General features: G+C 43.2%; 1 protein-coding gene across 1 annotated transcript in view; it reads left to right on the top strand.

The window, feature by feature from the left end:
• RREB1 (ras responsive element binding protein 1) overlaps positions 1–18,208 on the top strand; it is a 137,333-nt gene that overhangs the window by 67,898 nt on the left and 51,227 nt on the right. The window contains exons 5-8 of the mRNA XM_079713748.1: positions 1,453–1,578; positions 2,185–2,397; positions 6,288–6,377; positions 7,085–7,248. Of these exons, the coding sequence (XP_079569874.1) occupies positions 2,227–2,397; positions 6,288–6,377; positions 7,085–7,248 (425 nt within the window). The 5' untranslated portion in view covers positions 1,453–1,578; positions 2,185–2,226. The remainder of the gene's footprint in view (positions 1–1,452; positions 1,579–2,184; positions 2,398–6,287; positions 6,378–7,084; positions 7,249–18,208) is intronic.

The raw sequence follows: 18,208 nt of genomic DNA, 5'->3' as shown, positions 1-18,208 counted from the left end.
GGACCAAGGTTTCCTCTTTTTTTTTAAATTTAATGTGTATTTTTATTTATTTATTTTTAATTTATTATTTATTTGGTTGCACCAGTTCTTAGCTGCGGCAGTTGGCTTGCCGGCTCAAGGTTTCCTCTTTTTTTTTTTTTTTTTTTTTTTTTGCGGTACGCAGGCCTCTCACTGTTGTGGCCTCCCCCATTGCGGAGCACAGGCTCCGGACACGCAGGCTCAGCGGCCATGGCTCACGGGCCCAGCCATTCCGTGGCATGTGGGATCTTCCCAGACCGGGGCACGAACCCGTGTCCCCTGCATCGACAGGCGGACTTTCAACCACTGTGCCACCAGGGAAGCCCCAAGATTTCCTCTTTTAATGGGAAAGATGTGAGGGGTGAGGCTGGATCAGTGGTTTTAAGTTGTATGTTTGGTCGTTAGTCCTCTTACTTACCATTTGGAAAAGTATTAGAGTCATATCTTCAAAATGTCTACTAAAAGGAAGGCGCATTTTGTCTCTTGACAAGGAAAGTACTGTTCCTGAGGTTCTCTTTGGCTCTTGGGTAAGGTTTTAGCTCGGGACTTCTCAGCTGATGGCAGCATCACTTAATAAAGTTATGTCCCCAGGCTTTCCTGCTCTGCTGCTGGACACGTTTGCAGCTGCTCTGGGTGTTACCGTTTGTCACATCCTAGGTCGCTTCTCCTAGAGTTGGAGGAGGAACCGCAAGACATCACATTCTTTCTGGTGTTGTTCCTAAGTATTCACTTTGCTCCTGAGATAATTAGCTTGATCTCTGAGGCAGCTGTGGACTTGCAGAATTTAATGCACACTGGAGCATAACAGGATACGTGGCTAGAGAATATCTCCCCAAATAAAATAAGGGAAACAGTTGACCTGGAGACTTACTTCTGGCCATAGCTATAGCCATAGTACTTCTGTGGAAGAAGCATAACTAGAAAAGGCCCGGAGAAGTAAAGTGTGATGTGTACGTGGGCTGTAGTTTTCCCTTTAGTCAACCTATTTGTATTACCAAGTTGCTTTAAGGTCTGACCTAATCCCTTCTAGACTCTGAGCCTTTAGAGGCTTTAGCCTTCAGACTCTGACTCCTTTACTGCCTTATCTTTGGTCAGTTTTAGTGGGAGGCGGGAGATGGTCAAGTGGGAGTCTTGAGAGTCCTTGTGGGAGACAGGAGTGGAAAGTTTGCTGTAGGGATATGAATATGAGCTTCAGAAAATACAATACCACAGAATCGTTTTGGCTGTTGGGAGTGAGGGTGACAGCACTGTAGGGAACATCAGTTAAGGGTGAAAAACAACCACAGAACATGGTTTTGGAAGAAAAAGAAGGCTTAGCTGCCTCCTCTCACACTATTCCCTGTAGTCTTGGGAATATAGTGGTCTGAGATTAGGGTAAACAAATGGTTTCTGTTTTTTCTTCACTGAACCTTTTTGCCTTTGCTTCCCTTCCAGTGTCAGCGAGTGATACCAGAGAAGAAAAAAAAAAGAAGTGAACCCAGCCTCATTTCCTCCTCCACGTGGGCGATTGCTACAGCAGGGGAAGGTCTCACAGTATATCAGTTGGGGCAGAGAATGGAGGTGATTGGCAGTGAGGGCTGGGTTTTCTTCTGTCCATTTCCTGGGGTACAGCTATATTATGTACTTGCATGTTTTAAGAAACAGTCTTTTTTATGCTGATTTGAAATGTGGTTATAGTGTTGGGTGATAGTGTTGGCTTCTCAGCTGTCTTAACAGTTCGGGCTCCCCATTAAAATCATGGTATTGCAGCCTGGAGTTTAAGTGAAAGCCGGGGTTTCTCATCCTTAGTTGTTAGGTCTAGAACATGCACATAGCAGTAAGTGAGTTAGGCTGTTAGGTGGGTGCCGGCCAGATAGCAGCTCCCAGGCTTCCTAATTGTTGTAGCCTTTCCCACTCTGCCTAATGAAAGCTTAGGAAAGGCAGAAAGACCTGCCTCGGGCAGCTTCGTCGGTGGCACATGCTCAGAAAGGAAGCAGGGTTATCGGTTTGGCATGACAGCACTTGGTTTAGATGAAAGCTTAAGTCATAGGAGTCATATGAGTGTCAGCTTGAATTGAAGAAGGGGTTTTAACCCGACTGCAGCGGTGGCAGCCATGGCCACTGCCACCTGGTTGTGACAGAAGCCTAAACTTCCCATTGATCACATCAGCAATTTCTGATTTTCAGTTCTGTGGCCGAGGCTTCCTAGAAGCTTAAACCTTTGTCCCAATGACGTCAAGTTCGCCCGTTGGCTTGGAAGGTTCAGATTTGTCTTCCATCAACACCATGATGTCAGCGGTAATGAGCGTAGGGAAGGTTGCCGAGAATGGTGGGAGCCCCCAGAGCATCAGGTCCCCCACGAAGCCTCCGGGACCAAATCGGATTGGCCGAAGGAACCAGGTAAGCGTTAGTGTGCCCGGCTGTGGCGTCCATGAGAGTGTTGGGAGAAGGATGTCCCCGTGAGCCCCAGCTTCCTAAGCCAGAAACTCGGATGTGGTCAGAACTGAGTGGACATACCCAGAGGCCATAATCCTTTTTCAAGAGCTAACTTCTCATAGCTTATGTCAGTTTCCCTTCGTAGAGAAAATTTCCCATGCTGTGGTGTCGGTATTGGTGAAAGCACCCTTATTCTCTGCCGTGTGATTTGATTTGAACGCGAGCTTTCTCCACAGGACAGGCGAGGCAGAGAACTCGACTTATTCCTCTCCTGTGGCATGATTTGTTTCCTCGTTCATGCGGCTGGTTAATTGGGTTTCTGATGCCACCTCCTTGATTTTTTTTTTTAAGTGTCTCCAGATTAGGTAGTGATGAGTCCTGGCTGTGCTGGAGCTGCTCTTCAGCTTCCATCCTTGACAGAGCACACAGTGGGGCTCCTGAGAATTCCACTCAAGACGCCATTTATTCCTCTTGAATTTTCAGAGATCAGGAGGGGTGGAGAAGAGTACATGGGAGGGCAGGGATGTTATGAAAGGCGGTGTCTCCTCCCTTGGGAAATCAGATGAGTCTTTTAATTAATGTACAAACGGGGCACTTGGGAAGGTGTTGCTGTCCTGCAGCAGCACGCTCGACGGTGCATGAAGCTCAAGGAGTGAGGTGAGCCGTTCCCTTTTCCACTCTGTGTCACGTGATGTGAACGTTCCACGTTTGGCTTCACTGATTTAATGGGGTCCCACCAAACCCTCCGGAGAAGGCAGTCTTCTGAGTTTGTCCAGGGACTGGGGGTGGGCAGGAAGGTAGGCCTGTTGGGCTCTTGTGAGTTAATTTTCTTTTTTTATGAACAATCCCGCAGTGACTGTCCTTATACAGAATTGTCTGAGCATAGTGTGATGGTTTTCTGTAAATTTGTAGATGTACAACATGAATTACGGCTTTTGATACGATGTGCCCTCCAGGAAAAGCTGTCCCTGCCTAAAATCCCTCCAGCAGCACAGGAGTGTCCGTTTCTCCACCTCTTTCTCAAGGCTGAAGACTTGGCAGAGTTAAATGATGCTTTAGGGTTGGGGCATTGATACTTTTTCTCTCTTTTTTCCCTTGTCTCCACGTGCCTCTCTTCCTATGGGTACCTGAGAAAATTCTCAGCCTGTTTGACTGTGGCCTGAGCCGAGAAGGAGTGCTAGCTCTGGGAAGAAAAGGTTTATTTCCACTCTCATGTGACTGTCCATCCATCCATCTATCTGTCCATCCCTCCATCCATCCCCCTATTTCACAATATACACCCCCCTCCTCCTTCCAACCAGGTACTGCGCCAGGTGCCGAGCTCTTCTATAGAGCCCAGCATCACCCCAACACAGGCAGACCTGGCCCAAGTCCAGGCTCTGGTCCCTTCCCAGTGATTCAGAGACAGTAGGTAGAGCCGTAGAGGGGCCCCACGGCACCTCCATCCCTGCATGGTAAGTGGAGCTGACTCCACAGGGGTGCCTGGGCCACTTTCCACCCACTTCCTGTGTCCTCTGGGGTTCCTTAGGGCACTGGCTGAGTTTTTGAAAGGAGGTCTGGGCTAGAGGTAGGAAGGGAAAGACAGTGCATTAAAAAAAACCAAGCGCAGTGCGGGAGAGAGAGTGCAGACTGCATCGGCCTTACCTGGGACGGACAGGAGGGCTGAGAAGGGAGCCCTGGGGAGAAGCCCAGCAGCTAGCAGAGTTCCAGGGCAGATTAGCCACAGCCGGAAGCCAACAAGGGTGCCAGATAGTTTCATTATGGAATGGTTAGTTATCACATTAGCTGCTAATTCTGTCTGTCAGCTCAGGAAGCGTGCTCCTTCCACCAGCACAGCCACAGCCACTGGATTCAGCACTCTCCAGCAGGTCCTTTTCCAGCATCACGATGCTCCCTTCTCTGTTTGATTTGTTTTTAAAAATTAAATCTGAGTCTGGAGACTTCCTTCTCCCAGACCATCGTGGATGTCCTGGACCTGTGGATGTCCTGGACCTGTGCTATGGTCTGCAGCGTGCCGCTGCCTGCCTCTGAGAATGGTGAGGCTTCAGTTAACCGTGAACCCAGGATCAGTCCCATTAGCCCCAGGGGCCACTCAGCGTGTCTGGAATCTGCCTCAGGGGAACGCAAGGTGATTTTTTTTTAAAAAGAATTTAAATATCCTCAAGAGGCTGGCTACTTGGAGGCCTGACTTTTTAACATATATTTCCACCCTACAGATGAATCTCTTTTTTAAAAAGAAAACAAAACAAAACACTTTTTAATATATATTATCACTAACCTAATAATTTAACAAAAATACCCCAAAGACCGAGTTTGGGCCCAGCTGTGAGGCATCCCTCATTTTTATACGAGAGCTCTCACTTTGTTGTTACTACTTTTGGTTTTGGTTTTTCTGCCTGGTGGTTCTTGGCCAGCTCCTTTCTGACGGTCATAGAGTGGGGCTGAGAAGGCCTGACACCCTCCTCCCCGCAGACACGCACGTTGCCTCGGGGAGGAGTGGAAGTGGATGATGACTGGGCGAGGGTGCAGGGGTTTTTGTGTTTTGTTTTTTAAATTGTCTCTGGGTTAATCACCTTCCTTAGAATTCATATCTGTGATTTTTTTTTAATTTGAGAGTGAAAAAATGTGTAGCATACCTATTTCTCAGACCCAAGGCCCCAGACTGGGAGCAGGTGTATAGTGCTGAAAATGAGGCTTGTTAGTCTCCGAAGAGGGAGAGGAACCCACTGTAGGAGCCGCGTACTAGACCCCGTCACGCGTTCACTCCACCCTGTCTGGTGCCATTTGTTTTTATGGTCTTCAGGGTGACTTTTATTTTCGTCATCTCTCATGAGCCAACCACAAGAGTGTTTCCTTTCTGTGCCTTGGGGTTAATCCTTTCTGGGTCAGACTTACACAGCCTAGCGGTTTAGGGCACGGGCTGTGGAGCAGCTGGCCTGAGTTTTAATCCTGGCTCTGCTGCCAGGATTAAATAGTTCTTTGATTTGGGAGCAGGTTACTTGCCTCTCTGTACCCGTTTCCTCATCCCGAAAATGGGATCCATAACAGCGGCTGTTTCTCACGGTTGTGTGAAAAAACACTATTCTGTATGTGCAGAGTTTAGCACATAGTAAGTGTTCAATAATCGGTATTATTTCAGGGAACAGAAATGTATTCAAATGAGTACAAGTAAAAAGAGGTCTATTGAAAGATGCCCGAGGGTCCAGCCCTCCCTCCCGTCACCTCCCAGCGACTGCACCCTCTCTCACTCTTTTTTATTATTTATAAGCAGTGGTAAGCAGGTGCTCGCAGTGAGTAAAAGGATCCCGTTGATGTCCGATGGGCACACTGGTGGGTACTGGGGCCTTCCACCCTCGGGAGAGTGGGCTTTTGATGTGAGAACTCCGTTCTCTCTTGTGTGTCTTGGTGGACTCAAGACCAGGTAGAAACTAGTGACTGGAGCCTGGGTCAGAATTGAGGAGAAATACATCCCTTTTCTAGCTCAGCTGTGACCTGATGCTTAATTTTTCGCCATCGCTGATGATAAACTAAATGGTGTCTAACAAGAACACTAGTATTCATTGAGCACTTAGCCTGTACGGGGCACTGTTCTGGTGTCTTCTGTGTGCTGATTGATTTAATCCTCATCACCGTGTGATGCAGTAGATGCTATTATTTTCCCCATTTTACAGATGAGGAAACTGAGGGCAGACGGGACGGCCACTCTCCCAAGCTCATACCCAGCCAGGCTCCAGGGCCTATGCTCTCAGCTGCTCTGTTGCTACAGCTCGTCAGACACAGATGTTTATAACACAGATGAGAGGCATTAGTTCACTGTGAGCTGAGATGGATTCTCCCTTTTATTCTCTTTTCAGGAAACAAAAGAGGAGAAGTCTTCCTATAACTGTCCCCTGTGTGAGAAGATTTGCACTACACAGCACCAGTTAACTATGCACATTCGCCAGGTTTGCTGCTGCTTTTGTATTTTCTTTGTTAAGAGAGGGGATGGGATTTTATCTTAACGGATGAATTGTGGCTGTTTAATTTAGATTTAGTATTCTTAATTTTGAGGGGCAGTTATGAAATAATTTTTGTGTGTCTGTGTTATTGTGACAGAGTCCCAGGTCAATACAGAATATCTTTTTGGAATTTAGCAAACATCTAATTAACTAACCACATACAACAGAAGACTTTTCATCATCTGTGACTTGTCATTGTGAACCAAATCTCCTCACAGTGCAGTGAGATTATAGATGTAGACCCTAATTCTATATATTGCTATAAACTTACATCATGTAGCAGGGAATTTCCTTGATTTGGGATCTCTTTTGGCTTTTCTTCTTGACAGTAAGATTTATCCTTCTCCCTTGCCTGCTGTGGCTGGTTCCTGACAAGTATTGAATCTAGAACAGTGAAGGGCTGACAATATTCAGATCATAACATGGTACTGCATAGTAGCCTCATTTAGTAACTTGGGTTTGATAGAACACAATATTTATTTGCCTATGGTCTCAATAGATTTTGATGTTCGGGACGATATTTTAAATGAAAAAGAAAAAAAGTTGCTGAGAAGTGTTAGTTTTTTTTTAATAAAGCTCTGAATGTGCATTTCATAATCACCTCGTTTTGACCCGTCTTCCTAAGTGACCACTGCGATCATTGCTTTCTGCAGCACAACACAGACACTGGAGGGGCCGACCATTCATGCAGCATTTGCGGGAAGTCGCTGAGCTCAGCCAGCTCCCTGGACCGCCACATGCTGGTGCACTCTGGGGAGAGGCCTTACAAGTGCGCTGTGTGTGGCCAGTCTTTTACCACCAACGGGAACATGCACAGGTGAGTGAGGGCAGCCTCTGCCTGCTGGCTAGAGCCTGGAGGTTGACAGAAAGCAAAGTGGCCTTCCATCCATCTTACCTAAAGGCACAAAGAGTTCTGTTCACTGTATGGAAAAGCCAGAGGTGGTTTTGTTTGCCTGCCGTGTACAGTCTCCAGTGTGTCAGAGGTGTCTGCTCAAGGAAACAGAAGTACCTGGGCTAGGTCCTTGGCCGATGGGGGAATCTTCAGGGTGACCCTTTGCCAATTGGAGTTTCTTTGCTTAGGTGCCAGAGGTGGGCAGCTTATCAGACACAGAGGAACCCTAGAGGATTAGCAGAATAGCCCTTGCCTTTTTAAAACTATTTGCATATGCCTACCAGATACCCTGCAGGGCGAAAAATTTCTGGAGCAGTTGAATAAATAGTTAAGTGGGCTGGTCCTAGAGCTTCAGGATAAGATAGGATAAAATGAGAAAGAAAATCTGATAAATGTCAGGAATCTACTTCCTGAGGGAGAAAGATGCTCCCTCAGAAGTGGGAGGGAGCTCAGTTGTGGGTATATTAAAATGTGGGAGGAACCAATGGAAAATGCACTTTACAGAAGGATTACTTAATTTTAAGGGTTAGAACGACTTTTTTTAATGCTTTCTTTTTTTTACACACACATTTAGGAACATTGGAAATCCAGGAAAACGTTTCAAAGGGACTCAGAATTTCACCTTCTCAAAAAATCAGGCTGTTGTTATTTTTCCATATTCCCTTTTAAGCGTTATGTTGATTTCTTTTAAAGAGTTGACTAACATTGTTTTTTACATATTTATTCAAAAGAAGACTTTATATAGTTGTGAAATTGATATTTTATCATATATAGATACTCAAACGAGATGGTCCAGTTTATTCCAACTGAAATCATTTTATGATCCACTGATGGTGTACTTGGGACATACTGGTATAGTGGTACATTTCTGGATTTTTGGAATTAGGCTCCTGATTTCAAATCTCAGCTCTGCTACTTGTAAATTTTCCATCCTTGAGCAAGTTGCATAACCTTGGTACCTCACTTTCCTTCTCTTTAAAATGAGATTTCCTTTTTTTTTTTTTTTTTGCGGTACGCGGGCCTCTCACTGTTGTGGCCTCTCCCGTTGTGGAACACAGGCTCCAGACGCGCAGGCTCAGCAGCCATGGCTCACGGGCCCAGCCGCTCCGTGGCATGTGGGATCCTCCCGGACCGGGGCACGAACCTGCGTCCCCAGCATCGGCAGGCGGACTCTCAACCACTGCGCCACCAGGGAAGCCCAAAATGAGATTTTTAATGAGGATTTGGAGATAATGAGTTTAGCCCATGGCAGGCACTCAACCAGTGCTATTTATTATTTTTATTTGCATTTCTGAGTAATGCTGCAATAATTTGAATCCTATGGATTTCTCAGTCTGAACTCCTAGAAGTAGGGTAGAGTATGACATTATGAAAGGTATCACTATTTTAAAGAATTTTGATTAAGTGTTTTTTTTTTTTCCATGTAAGTTCCAATCCCCTTTGCCCCTCATCTCCTCCTAGGAGTGTTTTTGGGTACAAAGGAGGAAGTGAACACCGTCATCGTTTTTTAACATATTTTACATTTTAGCTTTTTACTTTTTTACCTCCACATCAGCCTGTTAGTATCATTTTGCCTTCTGTTTGCCATTCGTTTTGTTTTGCCTTCTCCTTTTATCCCACCTGCAAAAAAAAAAAAAAAAAAAAAAAAGTCCTCTGTTGCTTGTGTATTTGACCCCTCAAAATCCGGTCCTAGAGGTATAGGCTGTTCCCTTCTGGGGGGTTTCCCCACTTTCTCCTACCCAATTGTAGATCATTTTCATTACCCCAAAAAGAAACCCCATACCCATTATCAGTCACTCCTCATTACTACCCACCCTCCAGGCCTAGGAGAACACTCATCTACTTATCCTCTGTTGATTCACCTGTTCTGGGCTTTTCAATATAGCATGCGGTCTTTTGTGACCAGCTTCTTCCACTTAGCATTAATGTTTTCAAGGTTCATCTATGTTGTAGCATCTATCAGTATTTTATTATTTTTTATTGTCATATAACAGTCCATTGTATGGACATACCACATTTTATTCACCTCTTCATCAATTGGTAGACATTTTAGTCGTTTTCACTTTTTGGCTATTCTGTATAATGCTGTTGTGAACATTGTTGTACAAGTTTTGTGTGGACATGTGTTTCCACTTCTCTTGGGTAGATACTTAGGAGGGGAATTGCTGAGTCGTGTAGTAACTCCATGTTTTAACATTTTGAGGAACAGCAAAGCTGTTTTCCAGAGCAGCTCCATCATTTTACCCTCCCACCAGCAGTGTGTGACGGTTGCAGCTTTACACATCCTTGCCAACACTTGTCTTTTTCATCATAGCCACCCTAGTAGGTGTGAAATGAAATCCCCATGCGTTCATAATTTTAGTTTTCACATTTAAGTCTACAATTCATTTTAAGTTGATATTTGTGTATAGTATAAGGAAGGAATCCAAGTTCAGTCTTTTGAACTATTTAAAAACTTTTCTTTCCTCATTGAATTATCTTACCAGCTTTATCAAATTTCAGTTAACCATAAATGTAAGGATTTATTTCTGTACTCTCAATTCTGTTCCATTGATAGGTATGTCTATCCTGAGGCCTAACACTGTATTGATTACTGTAGCTTTTGGTAAGTTTTGAAATTGGGAGGTGTGACTCTTCAAACTTAGATCTTTTCCTAGATTGTTTTGACTATTCTGGGTTGCTTGCATTTCTGTGTGAATTTTAGTGTCAGCTTATCAATTTCTGCAGAAAAAAGCAGCTGGGAAGATTATAGGGATTGCAAAATGTGTAGGTCAGTTTGGGGGCATCGCCATCTAACAATATTAAATCTTTGAGCATGGGATATTGTCCATTTATTTAAGTCTTAATAGACTTCTTTCCCCTATGTTTTATCATTTTTAAGAGTGCAAGTTTTATATTTATTTATAAATAAATATATTTATATTTATTTTAAATTTTTTCCAAAGTGTTTTATTCTTTTTAGTGGTATTGTAAATGGAATTGTTTTCTAATTTTGTTCTTTGACTGTCAGTTGCTAATGTATAAAAATAACAATTCAAATTTTATATTGGTTTTGTTTCCTGCAACCCTTCTGATCTTGTTTATTCATTCTAATAGTTATTTGGTGGATTCCTTAGGATTTTCTATATCTAAGATCATGTCATCTGCAAGTAGAGAGAGTTTTCCTTTTTCCTTTGAAACCTTTTATTTATTTTTCTTGCCTGCTAGCCCGGGCTAGACCCTCCAGTGTGATGTTCCATAGAAGTGAAAAGAATGGACATCCTTGTCTTATTTCTGATCTTATGGAGGAAAGATTCAGTCTTTTCCCATTAAATATGCTGTTAGTTGTAGGTTTTTCATAAATGCCCTTTATCAGTTTGAAGAACTTCCTTTCTGTTCCTAGTTTGCTTGGTGTTTTTATCATGAAAAGGTGTTAGATTTTGTCAAAGGCTTCTTCTACATCTATCAAGATGGTCAAGTTGTTTTTGTCTTTTATTCTGTTTTGGATGTTAAATTAACCTTATTCCTGAGATAAATCCCACTTGGGCACAGTGTATAGTCATTTTGTCATATGTTGATAGATTGGGTTTGCTAGTGTTTTGTTAAAGATTTTTGCCTCTATTTATAGGCAAAGAAATATTGGTCTGTAGTTTTCTTGTGATGTCCTTTGCTGGTTTTTATATCAGGGTAATATTAGCCTCAGAGAGTGAATTTGGAAATATTCTCTCCTCCTCTGTTTTTTGGAAGAGTTTGTGAAGAATTGGTATTAATTCTTTTTAATTAAATATGTGGTAGAGGGCGTCCCTGGTGGTGCAGTGGTTGGGGGTCTGCCTGCCGATGCAGGGGACACGGGTTCCTGCCCTGGTCCGGGAGGATCCCACGTGCCGCGGAGTGGCTGGGTCCACGAGCCATGGCCTGCGCGTCCGGAGCCTGTGCTCCGCAGCGGAAGAGGCCACAGCAGTGAGAGGCCTGTGTACCGCAAAATAAATAAATAAATAAATAAATTAGAAAAATAAAATATATGTGGTAGAATTCATCTGTGAAGCCATCTGGGCTTTTCTTTCTGAGAAGTTTTTAAATTACTAATTCAGTCTCTTTACTTGTGATAGGTCTGTTCACATTTTCTGTTTCTTCTTGAGTCAGTTTCAGTAGTTACTGTCTTTTCTAGAAATTTAGCCATTTTGTCTAAGTTATCTAATTGGTTGCCATACAGTTGTTCATAGTGTCCCCTTACAATCCTCTTTATTCTGTAAGGTCAATAGTAATATCTCCTTTCATTCCTGATTTGAATAATTTGAGCCTTCTCAATTTTTTTCCTTAGTCAATCCAGCTGAACATTTGATGATTTTATTGGTCTTTTCAAAGAACTTTTGATTTTGTTGATTTTTCCTCTGTTGCTTTTCTGTTCTCTACTTCATTAATTTTCCACTCTAAACATGATTTTTTTCCTCCTGCTTGCTTTAGGTTTTAGCTTGCTCTTCTCTTTCTGGTGTTTTAAGGTAGAAGATTAGACTATTTATTCGAGAACTTTTTTTAGTAGAGGCACTTACAGCTATAAATTTCCCTTTAAGCATTGCTTTCATCACATCCCATAAATATTTGTATGTTGTGTCTTCTTTTTCATTCATCTCAAAGTATTTTCTAATTTCCCTGTGATCTCTTCTTTGGTTATTTAGGAGTATGTTCAATTTCCACATATTCACAGCTTCTCAAATTTATTTCTATTATTAATGTCTAATTTCATTCCATTGTAGTTGGAGAACATACTTTCTGTGATTTCAATTTTTTTTTAATTTATTGAGGCTGATTTTATGGCCTAGCATATGGTCTGTCCTGGAGAACATCCCACGTCTGTTTGAGAAGAGCATGTATTCTGCTGTTGTTGGGTGGAGTGTTTTCTCGATGTACTGTCAGTTCCAGCTGGTTTATACACTGTTTAAGTCTTCTGTTTCCTCATTGATTTTCATTTATCTTTATGTGCTCTACATGTAAGGTTTGTACAGTTATCATCCCATTTTGCAGATAAGGAAACTTGCTTAAGATCAAAGTCAGTGCCGAGGTTTGAACATAGGCTGTCAGGCTTAGAGGCCATGAGGAATAATTGATACAGCTTTCGTGTCACTTTGCGTATTAGAAAAAAAGCACTCTTTCAAGCTCTACCCTCTTTAGGAATAATTTCATGTTGTTGTAGAGTATTATTTTCAATGTCAAACTATTTGAGCCATCCTGCTAGCACAGTACACTCTATTTCATGAGCATGGAATCGCTTTTTATTGATTTTTTTTTAACAGTGTGTTGTTTGTGAATTATATTGAATTTTTTATAGCCCAACCCTTGATATTACCCTAAGATGCATTTCTCATTTATACACAATGCATATTGGAGTTGTTTGTAAATTACTGTTTATAAGTATTTTTTTAAAGCAGGCCTTAGGGATGTTTGTGCTAATTTTGGATTTTGTGCTGATTTTATTGTGAGTCATCTTGATTTGGAGGAGAGGACTAATTGTTGGGGGCTGAGTTCTAGTCCTAATTCTGCAGAACGTTTCAGAAATCTCTCGATTTTCCTATACTTTACCAAAATGGCATGGTAAAACCTCACTTAGAACTTGTATTCAAATGCAGTGTTTGTGAAAGCATTGTGAAGGCTTACCGTGTACTAGAGAAATGTCCTGGGTGAGGGGTGTTCCTGGGTTTGTATTTTCAGAGCTGAAGGCACCCTTGTGATGATCTTTGAGAGGTACGCACTCCTAGCTGTGTGACCCTAGCAGGTTAATTAACCTCTCTGTGTCTTGGTTACTTCATCTGTAGAAGGCAGGGATATCTGTACCAATGGGAGCATTGTGGGGATTCATGAATTAACACATGCAAAGCACTTAGGATCATGTTAGTTAATCACTACTTATAAATAAATTTAAATAAGTGGTCACTAGTGTTGTGATGGTGGTGGTGCCACTGAAGGGAGGTATGGCGATTGACTATGCATATGATGCCAGAACATAAATGAAAGGTTGTCTTTTCTTTCGCCTTTTGCTATACTAACCCTGTAATTTAAATACCACAAAATTTATTTAGAACATTTGAGTTTATCACACTGCGTTTATTTTTGTCTTCCCCGTAGACAATTGCAAACAATGGGTTAAAAGAACATTTGGTGTTCGGTAATCAGTCATAGGCATTACCACCTTCACTTGTTGGTGAATCTGTACTTTTGAAAACAAAAATTATAAAAATGTGAAAACACTGACAAAAATGTGCCAGAAAGAGTAGAGTTAGATTTATTTGTCCTGGTGGATCTGTTCCAGAATCTGATAGTCGAACGGTGAGCTGTGATCTCTCCTGAGCACATACTTGTGTTACATTAATCAGGGGCTGGAGCTGCCCTGGGATGTGTGTGCAGGGATTAAAAAAGAAGAGTGAAAACCCAAGTTGTGATTAGCTGCATCTTTGCTTGACTTCCGACGCCTGGAAGGAAGTCAGTGGACTGTGTGTGTGGTGCTCAAGACCAAAGTTCTGTTTCTCATTTTTCTTCGGCGGCTGCTGCTTCTCAAGGTCTGCAGAGTAGAGCCAGGAGCTCACAGGTCGGGGCTCTGGAGCCCATGCTAAGTCCGGGCCGGTGCACCCACCCCCGAGTGCCTGTTCTGCCTTGTTTCTAACCTGCCCTGGGCCTCCTTTCCTGTGTCAGTTTCGTGTGACATGGCTCTGGGCTCTGGTTTTCAGTACACCCGCTTCGGGGGTGCAGATTCAGTAAGACCCCTGCCGTGACATGAGTCCCTGTGATGCAGATTTCTAGATCCGATTCTCCAAGGCCAGATTCCACAAGGCTGGTCTGAGGACCCCTAATGCCCCTTCCCTTGGCCTCCTGCTCACCCTGTTCCAAAGGTCATCTGCACATGCATGCATGCTGCACACCTCCGTGTGCACATTCCCTTGGATAAGCCTCACCTTGCCCAGGTTTATCGCTGAGCACCGCATGTAGGAGGCAGATCCTGGTTCCACCCCATATTTTTGTTGCTTCAGCACCCAGAGGGCCTCATTATACGTTTCACAACATGGCCCCCCAGGACTATGTCCTTTTCAGTTTCAGGTTATTCCTAGCTGATAATGAGGTACTCTTTGCAGTCACCCACTTTGTAAAGCAACTCACTGTATCTCCTTTGGCCACTAGTCATTTTATAAGTGTGTTTGTTATCTTTGTTTATTAGGCTAATTGGCCTTTTTATAGAGTTTCCTTTACCTTAGTTTCATGAGAGGACCATCAACACATAACCCAGTAGAATGATCGTATTAGTAAAAGAAAAATAAACTTCACAGAATCAGAGGGCAGATTAAATTGTTATGTGCTGTCATGTTGATAGTTGCACCGTAGCTCTGATGCAGCCCATAACTTATTATAATTTAATTCCAGTAAATACATTTAAATGATATTTAAGACTGATTGTATATTTGGTAACTAGGGACACTAGAGTGATGCAAATTCCAGCTCATTTTGAAAAAGGTTGGGGGAGAGACCATCCCAATTTATTACCGTATCTGGTACAGTTTTTCAAGTTAACACTTCCCTGACTGGACTCTCATGTCTTTGAGGTTTGAAAATCCTTTATCCCAAACCTTTCTAACCACAGCTTAGTTCCTGCGCAGAATAACAGGCTGCCATCACAGTGCAAAACATGTATCATGGGGCTTCCCTGGTGGCGCAGTGGTTGAGAGTCCGCCTGCCGATGCAGGGGACACGGGTTCGTGCCCCGGTCTGGGAAGATCCCACATGCCGCGGAGCGGCTAGGCCCGTGAGCCATGGCTGCTGGGCCTGCGCGTCCAGAGCCTGTGCTCCGCAACGGGAGAGGCCACAGCAGTGAGAAGCCCACGTAATGCAAAAAAAAAAAAAAAAAAAAAAACATGTATCATGGAAACATCACTGTGGCTCCAGCTTTTAACTTCCCAGAACTCTTTATCAGTTGCTCCCATGTTGAAAATTCGGATTGAGAGGTGCTTGTCTTCCAAAACAAACTTGGGAAACTGAGCCAGAGCACGCCCTCTGGGAGAGCTCAGTGTAGGAAAAAGGGCACTGAGCTTTGCAATTTGCAAAACTTTCCAAAAAGTGCTGGACGGCAGAGCTATGAAGAAGTGATGATCCTTGAGAGGGTTGCAATGGATCTTATTTGGAGAGAATCAGACCTCTGAAATGGGTATTTTTCTTTTGCCTTGGAAAATAGGAAATTAATTTCCACTTTGCCTTGGAAAATAAGAAATTAATTTCCACTTTGCTCCTCATCTTACAAACTCTAGACTTTTAATCTGTAAAGAGAGTCATGGAATCATGTTGAGGACACACAGGAGAGAGACCCTGACCAAAGCAAGCTTTCCTAACTTCTCCATTCTTTGGAAAGATATATCCTTTGGAGGATAACACATCCTCCGGAGAGCAGGGATGCATTATCATTTCAGCTGTGTGTTTAGAAGGTGAGGCGGGGACATCCCTGGAATGTCATCTGCTTGTTTTGCTTTCCTCCTGCAATGGGTCTTTGTCCATTGCTAAGTCCAGGAGACACAGGCCCTGAGGATGCCGCTGGATAATGGACAGTCTTCAGGAGCAGAGGCTTATGTGTTCCTATTATGCTGGAAAAAAACATTCGCTGCACAGAAATGTGACCTATTCCGTGACGAATGAGACCGCGGAGGCTCTGAATTTAGCACACTACTCTCAGATGCTTAGGCACAGCCAGCCCTTGGCATGTACAGCTGAACTTGGGTATCGGAACAGGTGGCCGGCATTGAAGGACAGAAGGAGCAGACGTAGGACAGTGTTTCGGGAGGGTCACTTCTTTACCCTCCAAGCCCAGCAGGAGGAAGGGCCTTGTGAAAATCAGTCGTGGTAATAATCGAGTTTCTGAGGGCACCCTGTCACTAGTTTTGTACCTGCTACTTCTCAAGAGTGGAGGTGCGCACACAGAGGCTCAGCTAGTCCCATCTTGAAATGAGTCTTCATCACAGTTGCCTGCTTCCTGACATGTTCCCTGGAGGGAAGGAAGGGATTGGGTCAGCTCACATGCGAAGAAATTATTTTAGGATAAAAATCTGTGGGTCACCCTACCCAGGACTGAAAATTTTGTTTCCTTGGAAATATTTCTATAAAAAAGAAGGGGAAAATGATCATGTAATAACACTTTCCTTATCTATAACTAAGTACCTGTTCCTTAGGGAGGAAGACAAATCAACAGACTCTCATCTAATAGTGTCAGTGAAAATCCACACAAAAAATGTAAAAACACAACAGAACAAGCAATCCAAAAAAAATCAGAAGTGTTCAAATAATAATGAGGCTGTGCACAATTCAGAAAAAGTGTATGGCACACAAAACCCCGCTCTCACACCGTCACGAACTTAGGACGCAGCCTGAAATCCTCATGGTCGAAGGGCACAGAGCCTGTTTTCTTGGTTTTGTAAATACTCGGGCTTACCGGCACAGTGGGTTAAACTTTCCTCAGGGAGAAAAGAAAGGAAGGGAACTACAATTTGTCTAATATCTTATGTAAGCCAGAGGCTTGGGTGTATATCATATAGCATTTAATCCGCCTAACAACAACTTCTGTGAGCAAAACATCGCCCCCATTACCGATGAAGAAACGGAGGCCCTCTTCCCCATTCCGTGGAGCATCCTTTATGAGCCACAGCCAGAGAGGAAGGAAGAGCTCTCAGAGGACCGACAGAGAGGCCGCCTTTATTTAAACAACTATTAAGTTAAAATAAATGCATACAAATTTCAATTCCAGCCAATGAGATGTGAAGAAAGGCTAAAAACGTTTAAATACAGTCAAACAAATAAACTCCTTTGGTGAAAAATTAATAATGCTACTGGGGGAAAGCGGTAACTTAGACATTTTGCTGTGATGAATAGATTTACAAATGTTTACTCTCGAGGGGAAAATTCTCAGCCTTTTAATAACGTAGACTCTCAAGAGAGTGAAAAGCATATTATGCGGAATGATCAGGGAATGGGGTATTATCCTTTAACGACTTTCTTTTTTCCTGGTTAAAAAGAAAAACCTTTCATCCCTTGTAATAGAAAAGGCTTTCTAAACTGTACCCGAAGTATGTCCGACTATTGCAGTACAGAGTACTAAATATACCGAAACTGCCTTGATACCCAACTGCTATCGTGAAACTACCACACAGTCACCAAACACCCACCAGATGTGAGGGTCACATGCCCAGCACAGTTCATACCGTTGTGCTGACCGTGTACACGACATTAAAATCTCATTCACACAAACCCCTCAACAATCTTTAGAGGGCTGCAATGTTTATCATCTTCTAAGTGGACCTGAATGTGTAAAGACCTCTGAGCGTCCCAGAAAGGTTTTCTCTTCTGATTGTCCTTTTCAGAATTCTTACTTTACATTTTAGAAACCTGCACGTAGTAGAAAGCTACCACTCTTCTCTGAGAAAAAGAACAGGTCAGAGTGATTTGTCACAGAATTTTATTCTTCACATGAGATACAAAGTGTAAGAAAATAGCAAAGCTGGAAGTTGACCCATTTCAGTTGACACTCTCTTGTGCAGCCTGCTTTGTGTTTGCTAGCCTGACATCCTCCAAAATATTTTTCCTTCTACTTTGTGTTTTCCCTATTCTAATACCCCTTTAACCCCTTCAGCAGAGCTTTTTTTTTTTTAAATTATTTATTTTTGGCTGCGTTGTGTCTTTGTTGCTGCTTGCAGGCTTTCTCTAGTTGTGGCGAGCAGGGACTACTCTTTGTTGCGGTGCTCGGGCTTCTCATTGCGGTGGCTTCTCTTGTTGCGGAGCATGGGCTCTAGGCGTGCGGGCTTCAGTAGTTGTGGCTCGCAGGCTCTAGAGCACAGGCTCAGTAGTTGTGGCTCATGGGCTTAGTTGCTCCACAGCATGTGGGATC

Source organism: Hyperoodon ampullatus, assembly GCF_949752795.1.
Source record: "Hyperoodon ampullatus genome assembly, chromosome: 10".
Taxonomy (NCBI): domain Eukaryota; kingdom Metazoa; phylum Chordata; class Mammalia; order Artiodactyla; family Ziphiidae; genus Hyperoodon; species Hyperoodon ampullatus.
This window is presented reverse-complemented; position numbering and strand designations above follow the sequence as displayed.